General features: G+C 48.8%; 1 protein-coding gene across 1 annotated transcript in view; it reads left to right on the top strand.

Moving 5' to 3' along the window:
• Nucleotides 1-19,449, top strand: part of Hiw (MYC binding protein highwire) — a 145,993-nt gene that overhangs the window by 114,220 nt on the left and 12,324 nt on the right. The window contains 12 exon segments of the mRNA XM_077702493.1: nt 2,376-2,606; nt 2,686-2,751; nt 3,134-3,421; nt 4,021-4,194; nt 6,173-6,478; nt 9,257-9,619; nt 12,162-12,281; nt 12,378-12,488; nt 13,852-13,980; nt 14,399-14,534; nt 15,104-15,204; nt 18,221-18,406. Coding sequence (XP_077558619.1) covers nt 2,376-2,606; nt 2,686-2,751; nt 3,134-3,421; nt 4,021-4,194; nt 6,173-6,478; nt 9,257-9,619; nt 12,162-12,281; nt 12,378-12,488; nt 13,852-13,980; nt 14,399-14,534; nt 15,104-15,204; nt 18,221-18,406 — 2,211 coding nt within the window.

Raw genomic sequence — 19,449 nt, forward strand, 5'->3', positions numbered from 1 at the left:
GTGCTTCTGCCATCTAAAGGCCTACACATAGAAACCTCCAATGAGCCAGGAAGGCATCCCAGATGCACCAAATCAAAGGGCAAAGGTATGCAAGGTTGTCCCCAAGCAACGACAGCAAGGACTATGCTGCTGGTGCAGTTTGAAAATTGTGACATCATCGTAAACTTTAAGAGCCGTTTTCTCAAAAGTGCATTTTACGAGTTCTTCGTTGCTCGTGAAAAGGATAGCATGGCAATCACTGGGCAGATTTTGACCCTGTCTGTTTTATTTCGATCCTTGAAGAGTTCTGCAGGGCGAGACAGTCTTGGATTTTCATTTTAGGGCCTCGTTATTTTTTAATGTGGAATTTATGGCTAGGTCAATTATGTCCTATAGGTTACAAATGAAATTATTCTTTTCTGTACAAAAAATGAAGGGTGTAAAAAAAATTTGAAGACTGTCTTGCCCTGTAGTGTTCTTTTGACTATAATTGAGAAGTATTCAGAACTTCCTAGCATGTGTCAATACCTTGCTAGGCTTTTCACGAGCGGGCAACATGTAAACCTCTGTAACACAAGAACTACTGAAGGTATCATCATGGAATTTTAAATTTCACCATTTGGAGTGCTTTCCAATGTGCTTGCCGAATTTCATCACTCTACGCCAAAAAACAAAAAAGTTCACTCCGATCCCCACGTCCCCCCTTAAGTGGTCTTCCCCTCTCCCTCCTTGCACATCCCTCCCATCCATTCTCTTCCCCTTCCTTTCTGCTGGTCCTGTTCCTCCTCCACCTTTCCCCCCCCCACATCCTTCCCTTTCCTCCAATGCTTCCACTCTCCTTTTTTCCTTCCCCCTTTATGCCTTTTTTCCTCATTTTCCCCTCCCGTCCCCTCAGATTCTTGGCCTCATCCATTCCGCCACCACTGCACATCCTTGTGCATCTCCCAACTCCACTTGTCTGACACCAGTGAGCATCAAATGAAACCCTGCAGGGTGCTCTGCGCCACATCTAGGTCGTTGGGGACGGGGGAGTGTGAAGCTTGGCATGTTGCATGGTGAAATCGTACCTGCTTAAAAAGGCCATGCAGACGAAATAAAAGTTTTTTTCTATTCGAGAAATCTACTGTTTTATAGCACCCTCAGCACATGCTTGTCCAGCAGCAAACGATGCTTTATTCAGTGAGAAATTAAACATTTTAAGCCAAAATATCAATTCGTCCGCTAAATCACTTGCTTTCGGGACGTCAACAATGATGTACTCAGAGCAGGGCCTTAAAATGAAAGGTAGCCTGCTGACCAGGGCTGCTCCCATCCCACAGACAGCCGTTTGGTTATCTTGTTTATCACACAATTTCGTAGGTGGCGCTGCAAAACCACTGAAGTGCCAAGTGTTCGCACTTTGCTTCTGGCCTGATTTCTATACCTGCCGTATTTTTATTAGGGTTCATACTAATTGTTTTCTAAAATATAAGCCACGACTCAACAAACCTGGTCATGTAAGTGACCGTGCCGCCTATATCAGTTGGTCAGTGTCGGACAAGTCCAACGCGTCTGACGGCTGTGTTTGGCAGTGTCAGCCGGCAAAGTGCCGCACTAACAGCTTCGGTGTTTACGTGTTTGTTTGCAACTTAAATTGTTCACCCCACAATGCTTACTGCTATAAAAAGAATGTGCCCTACATTTAAGCGCAAATAGCTCGTTCTGCAAGTTTATAAGCCCTGGCTAATTTGTGTTTGCTTTCGCTGGCCTCAGCCAATCGCACAGCCGGGCATATGACATCATAGGTTCTGCTGCAGGAAATGAGCTAGTGGGTCGCAGTCAAAGCTAGTGGGTCGCATGGCTATTCCCTTTTTTTCTAATTATATAACTTACTTGAATGAAGTTTATGTTAATGAAGTAACAAGGCAATCTTTCAAATGAACCAAACTTGTGTTTTGTCTGCATGGCCCCTTTAACCAAAGGCACTCTGCTTTTCCGCATGTCAGCATGCACGCCACTACACTCCAATTATTTTTGTTTTAGTTTTTAAGGCACACGCTATGGAGCGTGTCACAACTGTTGGGTCTTAGGAGCCTGCTACAGATGCTGGATGACGCCGTTGCTATCTTTTTCGCTAATTGGGCAATAAATGCTTTCACTTGAAAAATAAACTGCGTCACGGTTGGTGTGTTGGAAGGACAAAAAGAAGTCGGAGCTGGAGGTTACCATTCTGCTTGCATGCTTGATCTGCTTGCACTTGATCCTCTCATTGCTGCCTCATCAGTGGTGATGGCTTGTAATGACAACAGGAATGGATGGTGCTGTGCACTAGAATTCAATTTGGAGCTGCGCATTTAGGCTGTCTTTCCACAAAGCAGCCCTCATGCAAAGCCTTCCTCCACCTCCCTTCTGCACAGTCTCAGTCATCAACAAGAATCGAAGTCTTGCGTGACCTGACTCCCTCAGTGGAGCTGCGGGCCTCAAGTCGGCAGGCCATGGCCAACAGCCTGTGCGACAGCTCGACAGAGACCTTCTGGGAGTCTGGGGATGAGGACCGCAACAAGACCAAACTGCTGACACTCGTCTGTGCGCCCCACACACGACCGACCATCGTGTGTGTGCACGTGGACAACTGCCGGGACCTTGCGGTGAGCCCTCGTTGCTTTGGTCCTAGGCCAGAACAGGTTCATTGCATCTCTGATTACTGTTTTGCCCGGTGCTTTACAGAACAAGGTGAACAGCATCACCTTCAAGTTTGGGCCCAACATGGAGGAGCTGCAGAAGCTGAAGCAGGTGAGAATGCTCATTGGAGGGCCGTCTCCAAACTGTCAACTTCAGCTCACCGGCTTTCTGTGCATATTTTTCTGCTTCTGGATAGTTCCCTTGCTCGTGGGAACATCAAAAACTGATTGCGAGGACAGGCCTGCTGTCATGCTTGGAGTGGGGCAGCTATCGAAGCAAAGAAGGAGAAAATCCCACTCGAAAGTGTTTCTGAGTGCAGTCTTCTATTTAGATGCTCGGCAGTCATTGTCGTCAGTACCCAGCCTGAGAATGCATTTGCGAGTTGAACAGAAAATGAGCTCGTACATTGTAGGTCATTTGGTGTATGATGGCAGCTGCGGAGGTATGTTGTCCCCGAAGTGAGCGGCATGGTGTCCCGTTTTGTGGCTCCCAGGTGGAGGTGGAGGGTCGCTTTGCGGGCTGGCTGAGCTGTGTCCTGCCGGACTCGATCCCGGCGTCGTGTGCCGGTGGGTGCGTGTGGCGGCTGGAGCTGCGGGGCCCCGACAACACGCTGCGCTTGCGCCAGGTCAAGGTGCTGGGCCACCAGGGCTCGGCCGCTGCGGGGGACAAGGGGCACGAGGGGCTGCCCTCCTCCTCCCAGGGCGACTGCCGCTCCGCCTGCATCCAGCAGCGGAACTGCGAGGCCGAGACCCTGCGCGTCTTCCGCCTGCTCACCTCACAGGTGGGTGACACGATGGGACGTTATGGCAGAGGTTGAGCTGCTGCACCGTTTGTCAGCTTGGCTCATGTTGGGCACAGGCGCTAACCCTTATGCAACGTTCTTTCCTTTAGAAAGTTTCTGAAGAGTGACTGTAAAGATTGATGCAAGTCCCCAGCATGCTGCTGTGCAAACCAGTAGAGCTTGTAAAGTTGCGCCTTTCAAGTGGGACGTACCCTCTGTTTCATATCGGATGTGTACCACGATTGGCTGCCCATTCGAAAAGTATGAGAAGGGTAATGCATAATCGTTCAAAAAGAAAAGCGAGGATAAGTAGGCAGCTTACCTTGTTTTGAAGTGAATGATGGGTGTGATGAGGTGGATAATGGGTGTGGAGTACAACGTAGTGTGGACCAGTCACAAAGAGAATGAAATGGCAGCAGTGTGGGTGAGTATGTGCAGGAGAGGAAGAGAGTGTACGTGTGCATTTCTGAACTTGGCCAGCAACATTGCTCCAGCCTTCTGTTGCCCAAAAAATGGTGTCATTTTGCAAACGTGTTAAGCATTGTTCTGATACTTTCATTCCCTTCTTCAGCTCTCAGTATGCGCCATGCCATGTGCAGGTTTTCGGCAAGCTTCTCGGTGGCGAAGCAGAGAGCCCCGAGGAAGACGTGCCGGCCAGGCCAGTGGGTGATGAGGCCACAAGTCCTGACCGACCCGAGACCAGCAACGATCTGAAGGAGCACATGGTTGGCATTCTGTTCAGCCGGAGCAAGCTCACCCACTTGCAGAAGCAGGTGAGAGGCTGGCTGCTGCAGCGCTTGGCTTTCCTTCAGGGCCCCCTTTGGAAATTATGTGGGGTTATTTTCGCTGCTCTGATAAATGTTTCACTTTCGTGAGGAAGTCACAATTTGGAAACATTAAGGAGAAAGGTACTGCTGAGGGGCCAGTAGAATTCAAGGCTCGAGCATGCGAGTAAGAGCAAGGCATGCTTCAGGACACTTCTTAGCAGCCTGCAAGCCTGTTGACAGTATGCTTAGCTTGCTGCTAAAATCAGACGTACTGGTGTTGATGCATCCTTGCACACCTAGTGCAATGGTGCAGGGATCATGAGAAGCATCCCGTTGGGCACGAGCGGGTGGGAGCACTTTACTGCTCGGCAGCTAGGCTCATCGTGTGGGTCCAAGGAATTTGGAATGTCCATGGTTAGTTCAGGGGTACGGTTCAAGGGTACACTAATTGGCAGTGCATCGCCTCTTTGATGCCTCTGCACAGCATTGCATTTCTCGTGCTTAAGGGGGCAGTTGGGTCTTTGGGGCCGAAAAACGGTCAAAAAAAGCGTTTTCTGAAAAATGGCATTTTCGGGGCCATTTTTCTATCAGTCTGTAAATTTCCTCATCAAAAGGCACCATATTTTGTTGTTGTTATATTATAATAGCATTTGCGGGGACCAGGGTTCTTACGGCGGCCTAGCTCGATCCTCGAGATTCGGCCGCAAGGCTAGCTCCACTGAACACCGCCACGGATCGCCAACTTGGCGTAGCGGCAGCGAACAGCAAGGAACACAGGACACAGAATTCGCCCACTCCGACGTTTATTACACTGCAATAAGGGGACGTCGGGCGCGTCGCTCTACACCGCCAAGACTACCTTAGCCAGGACAGGATGAACAGGCGTGAGGGCGGACAAAGGAAGGCCAAAAGGAGCAAGTCGTACTTACGGCCGCTCGCGATGATGGTTCGTATCCAACGAGACTCTCCCTCCGTCGCCTGCCTGGACCAGGCTGCTGGAACTTCCGGGCAAAACCTGTCACGTGAGGGGTTCGGCAGCGCCCCCCCGCTCTCACGGGCGTCCTCCCAAAGGGGGGGAAGCGCACGGTCGCGAAGAGAGAGGTACCACCCCTCTCGCCTCCGCGGCGAGCCGAGAGAGGTAGGAAAGATGGCAGAGCTCTGCAATCCCCACACATTTTAAAGTGCCCTCTACAGCTCAGTTTGCACAGAATTCGATGGTGAAACAGCACTTTTCTTGCAATGCAAAGCTAGAATTTCGCCCTCAGATATCTCGGCACCCAGAGCAGGTACAACTGTAATTCTTTTTGCTGCTGATACCGAAATGTGTGGAGAATAAAATGTTGGAAACAAATTTTTCAAATGGAGGTTTGTAAAATTATTATTGTGTTCAATTGGCACCACCTGCGAGCCATTTCTGGCAGAGTGCGGGAGAAGCGAAGTTCACTGTCTTGTAAAACGACCAAAAATAGCTGAATCAAAAAGTTCTTCCTACATTGTATTCTTTAGTCATTTGTCTGCCTAGCCATGTGGTAATTGCCATTCTGTATGGAACGGTTATATTGTAAATGTGACCCAAAATAATGGCAAGTAATCATTAATTAACTCAAAATATAATTTACTTACAAAAAATCTAATGGCATATTTGAAATCGGCACAAAAAACTCTATAATGCAGTGCAGTTTCATTAAAATTGGTGAGTAAATAAAAAAAATAGCTCCAAGACCAGTGTGCCCCCTTAATTAAACATACCAGTAGAGTAAAGGGCGAGCCAATGGCCCCATGGATATATGTACAAGTGTGGACCTGTTTTGTCGCGACCGCAAAGCCTTTGTTCGAAGAAAAAAAGTGTGTTTACATTTGATTACACATGAAACATGTCCCCTGGCTGCCATCATTCTCCATCGTCCTCTTCCACCCACATCTGCACCCACCTCCGTTTTCTAGAAAGGACCGAGTGTGGACACCCGTTGATGTATGTGTGCAGGTGTGCTCGCACATCGTGGCGGCCCTGCGCAAGGAGGCGTGGCGGGTGCGGGAGGAGTGGGAGGCCCTGCTGTGCAGCCCGCAGCCCAGCCCCCCGCAGAGGACGGCCTCGGCCATGGCCGGTGGGAGCGGCCACCCGGCAGGGCCCGCAGTCGGTGGCGGAGACACGTACTGCTTCGAGATGCTCTCCATGGTGCTGGCCCTGAGCGGGTCGGCCGTGGGGCGCGCCCACCTGTCCCAGCAGGCCGGCCTGCTCCGGGACATCTTCAGCCTGCTCCACACGGGCTCCGCACGCGTCCAGCGACAGGCACGTGGGGCCCGCTAGTGGTTTGCTGCCCGAGCGGAGAGCTTCACGCCGGGGGGGTTCGAGGAAAATGGGTTGGGCCGTGACATGGTTGCTTCGAATAGGCTGCTGTCGCTGAACAAGGGAGGGCCCTGTTCCCACTGTGAATGCATTGGCACTCCCCATGGCTAGCTAGGCCTTGGGCTTGCTGCACTACAGGGGATTTATGTAGATTGCCAGGCTGTTCATTTAGGTACAGTTTAATCATTTATTGCAACCTCTCTTGTTCTAAAGGCAGGACAGTAATGAGAGAGAGAGAGAGAAGCAAGTAAAATAAAATTTTGCATTTATCAATGTTCAACTGAGGCCTTGATCATAATTTGATTGCAAAATTGCAATGCTTCGATGGGCATAGCATAAGAGGCAGTGATGGCCATCCTACCTAATCTCATTGCACCTCTCTTGTAGACACGAGGAATCACAACTTCCCCCTCAACACTGGGCAGTGCCACATGATTTAGTCACCTACCACCCACTGTTGGGAGGGGCGTCGTAGGTTGAGGAGACATGTATTTCAACTATTTTGTTAATGTGGACAGGCAAGTACGAAGGGGTCACAGAAGGTTCTGGCTAAGGTGTCATTAATAACTTGGAAGACAAGGATTGGCACTGTTTGACATTTAAGTGAGCTGTATTTTTGGGGTCTAGGTGAAGCTCACTCTGCCAGCTGCAACCTACTAATGAGCATTGACATTAAGCCCATGCAACTCCATATGCTAGTTTCAACAAGCCTGGGCCCCGCTTGCTCAAACAAACATCCTTATTGGCAGTCTTATTCGCAGTCTAGTCTCATTGACGCACTTAAATAACTCTATCAATAAGACTAGATTAAGCCTAGTGTGTTTTCCCAAAAGCAGAAAGGCTAAGCTCGAGAGCAGCTTTATTGAAGACTGTAGGGACTGCGTGTACCTAGATGCGCATGGGAAGTGCTTCTACGGAAAAGCAAGAAATAAGCCGCAAAACCGCTTGTTGGCGTCACCGGCCAAGGGCAAGGGTTTGTTTTGAACCATTATCAGTACAATTCAATAAATGTGGCCTATCAGGCTGCATATTTGGCCCATGTCACGAATCCATTGCAAAGACCCACCATCTTTGGTAGGCCACCTCACACGGCCTGGCCACCGGGCCTAGTTCGCCCAAAACGCTGTTGTAAGTGGGGCTCTTCAATTTACAGTCTCCTACTTGCCACGGATAGTCTGCGACTAGTCCGAGGATTCTCTGAAGTCATGGGGATACATGGGAAAATCGAATGTCGGGCTGCTTCTCGGGGAATCCGCAGTGTGTCCAAGACAGTAAATCGAAGAGCATCAGTCTTAAACAAAGATCGTCTGCTACGTGGCGTGTGCCTGAGAAACTCGCATCCTGGAGCAAAAAAGACCTACAGTGCACATGCAGTTACACTTAAGGAGGCTAGAATAACGTAATGCTGTCAAAGGGCCGTCCACTTTTGTCGCAACCAGAGTCGCGCTTTTCGCCTCACTGTGAATTAGGCGGTTGGGAAGTGGCTTGGTGTTCATTATCATGGACTCGGATGCAACAAGCACTCCGGCGGCTCACGCTACCGGGAATGCCGACACGATTGCAATACATAACCCTCTATTACGCAATGCATACGATCGAGCCATCGACTACAAACACAACGTGCACCAAGCACGGAACAGCGTGTAACTCCTGCTGTCGGCAGCGGCTTAGCAAGGGCTGCAGCTGTAAGCAGTCGCGCTGTAGAATATAGCCGAATGTTGATATCATGCATGCTTTTACGAGCAAAACATCCCAATTGCTCAAGCAGAATGCGCAATCAAAGCACAATCCCAAACAGTCAAGCACCATAACTGCCACTTTCAAAGGGACTGAAGGAAAGACGGAAAGTCTGTGCAGTTTCTCTTTGAAAACACGATTTTATTTAATGCTCACAGGCAGAGGTATTGCAGGGTATTAATATTTCGCTGTTGTGTATAATTTTGTTGTCACACTGCAGTTCTATTACCAATGCCTGAGTGTTGCCTCTGAGTTATTGAACTTGATTTTATGAAAAACATTTGCTCTGTCGTTTCCGTGCTGCCCTTTCGTAACCACTGCACCAACAGCCGACATAGCAGGTGATCCCACATTCACACCGCGCGCTCGGCCGCCCGATGTCTGCTCTGGACAAATCGGGCTGCAGAAGACGATCATTCCTGTCCAGCTTTGTTTGACGTGAGGGAGAAAGAAAGCCGCGTTACGGGGAAAACAAGCTCACGCCCATAGCGCACATGAAAGTTGAAAGCTGTGATTGGCTGCAGCCGTCGCTGCAACATCAAAGCAGGTAGGCTTTCCGGCTTACGGCAGCGGTGTTTTCCGACCCTTTGCTCCCTCTCTCCTGACGGCCTTTTGCAGCGGTGTAGGTCTCCGCTGAACTGCATTTGCTTGAAGCCAACAGTTGGGCGGCCACTGCCAGGCACCGTTCACCACTTCTACAGCTTCTTCACTGATTTTTCGCTGCATGGAGGTCGACCTTTATGATGAAATAACCGACCACGTCAGCACAAGTCTGTGGAGCAGGCTTATTTACGGTCTTATCGTATTCTTATTTAGATTCCCATGTGCTGTCTTATAAGTTCCGAAAAGTGTCTTATAGCCGAGAAAGGATTAGACCCCAAATAAGTTTGCCAGTAAGATTAGACTGCGAATTGGGCTTGGAGCAAGCGGGCCCTGATTATCTGACCAGCATTTTCTGCGCTTTGGCCTCTGTTGCGGTGGCAGGTGACGAGCCTCCTACGGCGGGTGCTGCCTGAGGTGCCGCCGCCCATGCTGGCCTCGGTGCTGGGCGTGCCAGGGCTGCCACCCAGCGACTACGGCCTGCCTCCCAGCAGCGGCAGTGAGGGCGACTCGGGCGAGGCCCCAGCCCTAGACATCCACCGGGTGGGCCTGCTGGATGTGCTGCTGGCGTGCGTGGCCAAGGCCCTGACACTGCAGGCGCGGGCCAAGGGGGGCCGCTCGCAGGCGGCCACCCTGGCCACCGCCATCCACCCGCGGGACCACCTGGGGCCCCGCTGGTGGCTGCGCGGCACCATCGCTCGCAAGCTCGCACAGGGCATCGTGCTGCTGCTCAGGGACATGGCTGCGGTGAGCGCTGCGGCTCTGGCGTGGAAGCTGTAACAAGACTGGGTTGGGTGGAGGCTGAACATCGTCACCGTCCTGATGAAGTCCTCTGCAGGCCGGAGAGTTCTCCCCCTAGTCTTTTCCGTAATCTGAAGCCACTCTCTTTGCTGCCGAATTTTCTTGGCTTGTCTCTACACAGTTCTTTGTCTGTCTCAACATTGCTCTTCACTCGTCTGTAGCCATTTTGATAAGTGATCAGGGGGGGGTTCACCAGTTGTCGGTCATTCATGCTACATGGTTAGCCTAATGGAAGTCATTTTGACTAGGGTTAGGATGTCTTCTATGTCTGTTTGTTTCTCAATCCATGGCACTCATTTTCCAACATCCAAGTATTACACCCTAACAGCTACTGGGCAAACAGGTAGCACAACTTCCTGCAGGGGCTGTGTATATAGTGAAGCAATGTACAAAAACATCCAGCTGTGTGAAATTGTGGGCGAGCTAAAGGTTCCCTGGTAGTGTAAATTAAGTCACAGCCCTCCACAATACAATGACTTGCCTCATTACCCAGGTGCAGCTTTGGCACATTTACCTCCAATTTGAAACAAGCAAGCTGCCTGTACACTTCTTTTATTCTATTCCCTTTGCAATAAGTAGATCAAAAGATAGTAACATTCACAGGCCTGGAGGGGAAGGTTCCACACTAACAGGAGACACACTGAGGTTGCACAATCATCTACATTATTAGTACCTTATGTGAAATCTCATCTGCAGATTTACAGGATACAGCTATACAGTGTAGACCATTTATAATGTAACGGCTTATAGCGCTGTATTGGATATAATGCGGTTTTTTGCCTCCCATAGAACTCGATGCGTAAGCGTTCCGCTTCTAATGTGGTTGCCCGAAGCACACTACCGTTTATACATAATGCGGTTTTATGCGGGTCCACTTATCGACAGGCGTAGCTGGGGCATCTAAAACGTTTTAAAGGTCGCAAAAAAAAAAGATGGATTCAACGTGCCGACACAGTCCGTGCTCCCTTCTCTTCTCAAACTTAGACACAAAAAATTTTAAAAATAGGCACCCTTTAATTCGCGTGTTCATTTAGTCACTTGATAACCACAACTGCCCTTGCTCTCGGCACACCTCTAAAGGTAGCGAGCTCCCCACCCCCGCTCCTACCAGCAGCAGCAAGTTGTTGCAATTAGAACTTTGTGCAGATAAGCAACCACCCTTTTCCTTTTCAAACTCTGGAGATAGCGGGTTGAGCCACGATGTGGAAGGTTTCCACTGCCTGTATGCTGTGCTGATAAGCAACTGCCTGCCGCACCGCGAATGCAAGGTGGGCTGTAGACAGAAATCCCACTTGTGTTTTTATCACGTCCCACTGCATCCTTTCATAGACGCTAAGAAACGCAGCCATGCTCAGTCAAAACGCAAACAAAAAGAAAATTAAAGCCCTGCTGGCAGTTTGTAAGACCGCACTTGCAGTTTGTAACACCCTGCAGCAGCGGCTGATGGGGGAAGAAAAAGACGAAATAAAGACCATGCCTCTGTTTTTAAGTGCCGTGCGTTTGAGTGATAATAAACGAAGAATGACTTGAGAGGTAGGTTGTGATGGGGTTAGATTTGCACATGTTTTGTTTATAGTGCGGTATTGCCTATAGTGCGGATTTTTGCACCTTTCGTGACATACATTATAAGCCGTCTACACTGTATATACAAACTTCATCCGATAGTATGTTGTATCATAGCACCTGCAGTAAGCAGCCCGAAATTGAATTGCTTCTGACCGCATGTGTTCAAAAATACACAGGGGTTAAGTTGGTGAAACGCTACGGCATTTAAAGGCTCTAAAATATAATCATAGCATGCCGTCTGAGCCACACTATGAACATGCTTGACAAGGGGCAGAGTGCATAGTGTGCATCATTTGTGCCAACATGTTGAGCATGGCGTCATACCATAGGAAACCTGTGTGTCTTGCGTACTTCTTTTTAAAGCGAGAAGGGCTGATGGCATCCTGTTAAAAAACTGATGCATTTCCCTAAAGGCCGGTTGGTCGACCAAATAGCTCTGATAAGATCTCTGGACACACAGTGCATGCATGAAACCGGGCTGCCATTGTGTTAAAACAGTTACCTGAAAATCTCAAAAAGGGAATGGTTCTACATAAGGCAGTACAAATATCAATTATGAAGAAGGAGTACTATAGTGTACCTTTATCTCATGAACCATGTATCGGCGAACATTTAGAGATGCATCTAGTCGTTGGATAAGATGCGTTTAGTCGTAGATAAGTCGTCGCTTGGGTTCGTTCTTCGTTTGCGATTTGGGCCTTCGAAGGTTTGACGATCGATTGGACGCCCTTTTAGCTTTTGCGCTTCTCTCGACTTTCTTTAGGAAGGGGTGGGGAAGTTTTTTGTTAAAGGTGTTGTGCCTGCCTGCCTGGCACCTTCGATGCAGTGTGCGGCCAGCTTTCCCCTTTTGCAGCTTTGTCAAGCCTTGGCTGGTGGTTCTTTGTTCTGCGGGAGTTTCACGTACTGTCATGCGTTGCTGCAGGGTAAGCTCACCGAAGCCTGGGCCAGGGTGACCAAGGGAGCCATCGCTGAAAACATCCTCAACCTGACCAAGCTGGCTGAGAAGTACAGGAGCCCGGCCGAGTGTCTCAAGACTCCAACGGTAGGTGGTGGGCAGTGTGTGGCAGATTGGAGCTTGTGTTTCCACTTGGCATTAGCGTTACTTTACCCTTTTTGTCTTCGTTGTCCAATGTTGCAGCTGTGGCTGGCATTGGCATCCCTGTGCGTTCTTGACCAGGAGCATGTGGACAAGCTCTCATCTGGTCAGTGGGTCAAAGGTCGTGGTGATGGCCTTCAGGCGCCCCCCAGGGTAAGCCACCTTCTTCAAGAGTGCATGACAGAGCTCATTTTTTATTTATTTTCAATATATCAATTTCGAAATATAAGTTAAACTTCGTTATAACGGGATGGGCTATAACAAGTTATGGATATAACGAGCAAATCGTAATTACTCTTGGAAGTCCCTATAGAAACGCATGTATTTAAAACCTCATTTCAACATGGTAAAATTTGCCCGTCAGAGGGTATAATAAACAAATTTCGTTACAAAATAAAATTTTTAGCCAATTTCATGGCAAGTGCGAACGCAAATTTGAGACGGTGCGCAACGCGACAACTGTATTTAGCAGTTCAAAACTTCCGCCATACATTTTCCAGCAATGCGTGCAAAGATGAACGGCATGCCGTGCGTACGCTGCGCCCACAAAGCTGTTCCACCTTTTTATATCTTTATCTCGCGGCACATGGCACGCAGCCAGCGCGCACAACGAACCTCACTGTTGTCACTTGCTGCCATGCGCAGTGGGAGCCACATCGTTGAAGCTGGGTGCATGTTTTTTTGAAGTGCTTCAGTCTTATTTTTTATCGTGCTGCACGCATGACTCTAACAACGTGAATGCACCGTGCAGGAAGCGAAAGAAAAAGAGAGAGAGGGACTATAACTCTAGACCAGAAGGCGGCTATGATAAACGCTGTCACATCGAGCATGAGGCTGAGTGAGCCATCATTTGCATCGGGAAGATGCTTTGATGCCCAAGTATGGACTCCATTGCAGCTGTCTGTTTAAAATGGGAGTTGTGTATATAGAATTGCAATAAAGTAGGTGCGGGGCTTTTCCTTTTTATCTCCGGAATGCGGTTATTTTGTTGTGTACCGCCATGCGGCGAGATGCAGTTTCACCCGTTATTTGTTTTGGGTGAGTACAGTGCATAATTTTTGCAATAAATGCCTGCTACAGCTATAAAGAAATATTAGTTATAATTAGAAAATCGTGGCACCCCATCAATTTAGTTATAGTAATGAGGTTTGACTGTAATGCAAAAAGAAAAGCATTGAGCCCCCGCACTTATTGACAGATCCAAATCATCATTTGAAACCCTGCACTGTTCTTATTTATTTTGGCAGTGCCCGTCATGTCGTACATTTGCTCAGGTGTGGTTCGTGCAGTCCACTGAGTCGTCAATTGCTGTTCATTGCTTACGAATGGGGCCTTGATTAAATGGCAAAGTGTATATAGGAAAATGGTGGGGATTCCCACTTTACAGCATAATTCTACAGCATTTGTTGTTTTTTTGCCATACTAAATTTTGTGACGGAACAACTGCTTCAGTGGTGTGCAAGGATGTGCTTGGCGCGTGCCAATTTTTTGTCCCTGTGCTCTGTTCCCTCCCCAGCCCACGTGCGACAACCACGATGATGGGGAAACGCCAGCCATCATCTTGTGCAATGTCTGTGGGAACGTGTGTGCAGACTGCGATCGCTTTCTGCATCTGCATCGTCGAACAAAATCTCATCAACGCCAGGTCAGTGCACTTCTCTTCCCCCCCATCCTGTCTGTCTGTACATATGCAGCTGTTGCAGTCTGCCTTTTACAGCTATTGCAGTCGTGCTATATGACTCCTCATCTACCTACATTGGTTGGAGTCTCAAACCACGAAAGTCAGACCCTCTCACTTCATTTCAGCGTTGCTGCTGAAACATGCAAGTGCAGCATTTTAATTAACATTTCTCATGGGCTGGCGTCATTGCCTTTGCTAAAGTGCAGAGTCCTTTGTCACATCACATTGTCAGCAGCTTAGAAAATTTAAGATGGCCTTTAATTGTGGCACATATAGACACACTACTGATGGTAATAACTGTGTTCTTCAAACCCTCCATAGTGCTATGATATTTGGATTTTTTTTTTTTTTTTTTCGTCGCTGCTTCATATTTGTTTTCCAGGTATTCAAGGAAGAGGAGGAGGCCATCAAGGTAGACCTGCACGAAGGGTGTGGCCGAACCAAGCTTTTCTGGGTGATGGCCCTGGCCGACTCCAAAACACTGAAGGCCATGGTTGAGTTCCGGGAAAACACACGAGGTATGTTTCTTCAGGCACACACAGAGGTGGACGAGGTCTTTAGACCCACACACAGATTGACTCTAGTTTAAACATTTTCTCTGCTGCCTTCTTTTGCTGCAAACCTGTTCAGGCTACTTTGGACTAAGTCCGAATTTTTTTCGTAATGAAAATTTTCTTTGTCCAAATTTTCTTTTTTCTTGTTTGCATTGATTGATGCACATCTGAATGTGGGCCCAAAGCTTCCAAGCTTTGCCCAAAGAGTAAAACTTTACACTCGGGTAGTCACTGTGCAGACAGTGACTGACGTATTGTAAGGAAAAACCTGGTGTACTTGGCTCTAGTAGGGATATTGCTGAAGTGGCTTCCACAGTTGCGGGCTTGATTGTATGTATACGAGTAAGCCTGCCAGAGAGGGTAAGTGTGGCATCAAGAGATAAACCTGGCCCTCGACCACTTTCCCACTGTTTGGTAACACAGTGTGCACTTCCCCCTTTTTTTCCGGAGAGAATGACACTGCGGAAGGGAGGCGAATGGCGGGAGGAACAAATGTGGCAAGGTGAAGATGGGTGTTTCGAATCTCCCTGCAGGAAAATCGACCACGGTGCCGACAGCTGGCATTTGCCGGTTCTGCGGGGCTCCAGGTGTGACTGGCCTCCTGTCGGCCGCAGCCACCTGCACCGACTGTCGGGTGAGCTGGCCGTGCCAACCAGGGCACGCTTCAGTTCGCACTTGCATGTCCTCATTTGGGGGCATTGAGCAGTGAACCTGTCGTGAGGTGCACAGCGTAGGGTTCCTGTAACAAACATATTGAAAATCAGTTTGTTATGTCAGATTTCCGCTAGCATTTAATGGAATTGGGGTGCGTCAGTCAGTTGGTTGCTCCCTTGCATTTGTATTCCCTCATTTCTGTCCAAATACAGTCGGCGCTCGTTACAACGGACCCGCGTACAACAGACTTTCGGATATAATGGACCATATTCAAACTGAAGTTTGGTCCGCCTATTTTATCAATGCAACAAAGTTCGTTTGTAACGGACCGCGCTACAACAGACTATCGGCTACAGTGGACGAATTTAGCGTCAATTTTCGGCAAAATTGTTCGTATAGAACGGACTTTTGCAGCGTCAACACGGACTGACAACCGACTTGACCACACGCCGAAATTGGTAGCCTCCGGCCAAGCCCAGCCACTAGCCAAGCCAGTCTGGGTGCGTCTGATCAAGCCTGCGATCAAGCCAAGCCAAGCATCCCAACGGCATTTTGTGATTCTTGTTGTGTTCGTGAGCTTGGCAGGTCACAGGTGAGCGAAAATGGACTCCAAGAAAAGGAAGAAGATTTCCCTGAGCGACAAAATGAAAATTGTGAACGCGGTGGCGCGTGGTGAAAAACAGGCGGATATAGCTAAAACGATGGGACTTTCCAAGCAGACTGTGAGTTCGATTGTAAACAACAAAGGAATCGCCAGCAAGCAAGTGTCGGGGGAAATTAACCCTAAGCGGTTCAGGCTCCGCGAAGCCACACACCCAGAAGTGGAGTCCGCGCTTTTGATGTGGCTGCGCGATGCCCGAGCGCGCGACATTCCAGTGAATGGTCTAATGTTGCGGAAGCGGGCAGAGCAATTAGCCGTGATCCTCGGGCACAACGATGTCACTTTCAGCGACGGATGGTTGGACCGCTTCAAGGCGAGGCACGGCGTAACATACATGCAAGTCTGCGGTGAACGCAACAGCGTAAGCGTTGACGCCGTCACCGAATGGAAGGAAAACGAGCTGCCAACGTTTCTTGCCCGGTACGACGACAAGGACATATTCAACGCGGACGAAAGTGGCCTCTTTTACAAGGCGAAGCCCAGCAGAACATACACGGTTTCTGGCAGCCGCTGCCACGGTGGTAAGCGCTCCAAAGAACGTTTGACCGTGTTGTTTTGCTGCAACATGAGTGGTACAGAAAAAGTAAAGCTGTTGTTAATTGGAAAGTCTAAACAGCCCCGTGCTTTGCGGCACGTAAAGAGTTTGCCAGTGGACTGGACTGCCAACACGAAGGCCTGGATGACGAAGGACTTATTCAACGCCTGGCTGCTGCAGTTCGACCGGCAAATGTCGAAGCAGAAAAGGAAAGTGCTCCTTTTTTTGGACAACTGCTCGAGCCACATGAAGCCACCCCAGCTCGAAGCAGTTGAGCTGGCGTACTTTCCCCCGAATGCCACATCGGTGCTTCAGCCGATCGATCAAGGCGTCGTGCATTCGGTGAAGGCTGCCTACCGCACACGCCTTGTCGAGCGCCTGCTCTTCGACATGAACAGCAGCCGGGAATCGAAAATAGACGTGAGATTCCCGGTCGAAGTGTTGGCCAGCATCTGGCAACAACTGAAAGCAGATGTGATCAAGAACTGCTTCAGGAAGGCTGGTTTCCTGAGGAACAGTGGCACCGCCTCCGAGGAGTCATCTAGCGTAGATGAACTGTCTGGCCTCGATGATGAGCCATCAGTGTGGCCTCGCATCAGGGAGGCATTCGGAGCAGAGAGCTTCTCCGATTTCGTGAGCTGCGACGACGGTGTTGTCGATAACGAGGAGCTGACGGATGAAGAGTTAAGGGCCACTATTGAAGGCCGTGCAGAGCTGTCATCAGATGATGACAGTGAGCAGGAGGGTGAGCCACCGAAAGTGAAGCTCACTTCGCAGCAAGTGATTGACCGCATCGAGGAGGTCAAAGACTACTTTCAGCAGCAGCAAGACGACTGCTCTGTTCAGGTGATGCAGCTGATTGAAATGCGGCGCAAAGTCACCTCTTCCACCCTTAACGGGGGCCGCCAGTCTTTGATTACCAAGTTCCTTTCTAGCCAAACGTAAATAAAAGCTTGTGTTTCTTCGTTTCCTACTTCGGATGTTCGTCGCGCACTTTTTGGAATAAAGTACAATAAAGGCGTCGTGACCAAACGGTCAGAAGTGAGACATTCCGGTGTTTGTTCCTAGCCCACATTCGGGTGAGTTTTTGACGAATTTATAATTGTGAAAGGTGCGTTAGTATGAATGTTTTAAATGTTTTAATTCAGTTAGCAGTAGTCTTGCTTTAGTGAGGTAAAATGTGTTCCCGCCCGCTCACCTAATGAATTTCTCATCAGCAGAACTAGGTGAACCAAACGTGTGCCAAGAACGCTTTTTTAGAGCAACATTACAGCAAATTGCTGTAGCATTTATGCAATTATCGGGATAAGAATCGCTCATGCCGCCGATATTTCAGCGGTCACCGCCGCCTTCCTGCACCCACTAATGGCCCTCGCTCATTGAAGTAGAACATGCACAGCAACTTTCTAAAGTACCCCTGTTAGTGATTTACGTCGTTCTTAACAATACTGCGCAATTTATAATCGGCAAATACTTGCAGAACTACCATTAGTGAGCCGAAAAAACGTTATACGGCGACGGCGCCTACCCCCCCCCCCTCCCCGCGGCGAAGTTTGGATATTACGGACATCGGATAAAGCGGACAGATTTCGCCGGATTATCGAGGTCCGTTGTAACGAGAGTCGACTGTAATGGGAGCCAAACCCACATAAAACGTGCTCAATTGAAGCACATTGAAGCAGCGTTTCTTAGTAAACAAGGTTGTCATAATGTGTGAGCTTCCCATTGTTTCGAACGAAGCAAAGTTGCCTGGTGCTGTCTTCACTGCCTCATTGAAGAACTGTTGCCGCTGCTGTGCAGGAGCATGCGGCCAACGCCTGTTCCAAGACGCACCCGTGCGGCCACCTGTGCAGCGGCATCCGAGGGGAGGGCACCTGCCTGCCCTGCCTCCACGGCTGCGTCGGGTCCAAGGGGCTGCGCCAGGATGCCGACGACATGTGCATGATCTGCTTCTCCGAGGCCCTCTCCTGCGCCCCGGCCATTCAGGTGCACCGTGGCTGCCGCAGCAGTGCGGGACGTTCGGAGGGAGTGCCGAATTGAGCGCAGGATATGGTCTCTAAAGGGCGAATAAAGTTTCCATGCAGCCAGTTTCAGCTTGCTACAGTAGTTGCTAGGCACCTGAACATTTTGGATTGCCACCAGCAGTTTTGTGTGACGTGCCCAGAGGTTGGCAGACTCACTCGTGTGTCCATTCACTCGGGCTCATTTGGGCTCAAACTCACGCGTGAGTTTGAGTTTGAGTAAGCGTGAGGCTAGTGTGGCATCGTGAGTTTGAGCCCGAGTGAGCCTGACTGAGTTTGAGTACGCCTGAGCTAAGTGAGTTGAGTTCATTTTGAGTTTTGGGTTCATTTGAGTTCTGAGTTCATTTTGAGTTTTGAGTCTGTTTTGAGATTGAGTTTTGAGCCCGAGTGAGTTTCGAGCCCATTTGAGGAACCGCACTCAAGAAACTCGACAAAGAGCCATTAAGGGGGGACGTGGCTTTCAAAATCAACTTTTTTATTTCTTTGTGGATTTTGATGAAAATTGGCACAGCAACTGGAAATGCTTCTGTGATAACACCATAAAAATTTGAAGTTAATATTTTGATAACTTTTTTTTGTATGAAATTTTCTTTCTGTTCCGCTTGTACCGAGCTTGAGCGGCTTATAAAACACGATAGAAAACTTGTTCGAAGTGCTTTGCATTCCCAAATGAATGGACGAGGTCGTGAGAGTTTTAGAATTTTTTTTTTACAAAACAATGTTTTTTAGTTTTCATTTTTTTAGAGGTTAATGTGCAACAGGCATGTCAACTGTGAACGATTATTTGAATAAAAAAATCACAAAAAACAAATCGGGAAAACTAAAAGTGTCACGACCTGAACAGTTCATCAAGGAATGTAATGCAAGAAACGGAATCAAAATAGACCCAGCAGTCACGAAGAAATCCCTGGGACAAGCGACACAGGCGGCAAAAAAAACTGTTTTGAGAAAACGGCTTCCGAAGTTGCAACATAGGTTTCACATATCAAAAGTCGTCACGGTTGTAGC

The sequence above is a fragment of the Haemaphysalis longicornis genome, unplaced genomic scaffold (genome assembly GCF_048455015.1).
Source record: "Haemaphysalis longicornis isolate Haplotype H1 unplaced genomic scaffold, Haemaphysalis longicornis Haplotype H1 scaffold_3, whole genome shotgun sequence".
Taxonomy (NCBI): Eukaryota; Metazoa; Arthropoda; class Arachnida; order Ixodida; family Ixodidae; genus Haemaphysalis; species Haemaphysalis longicornis.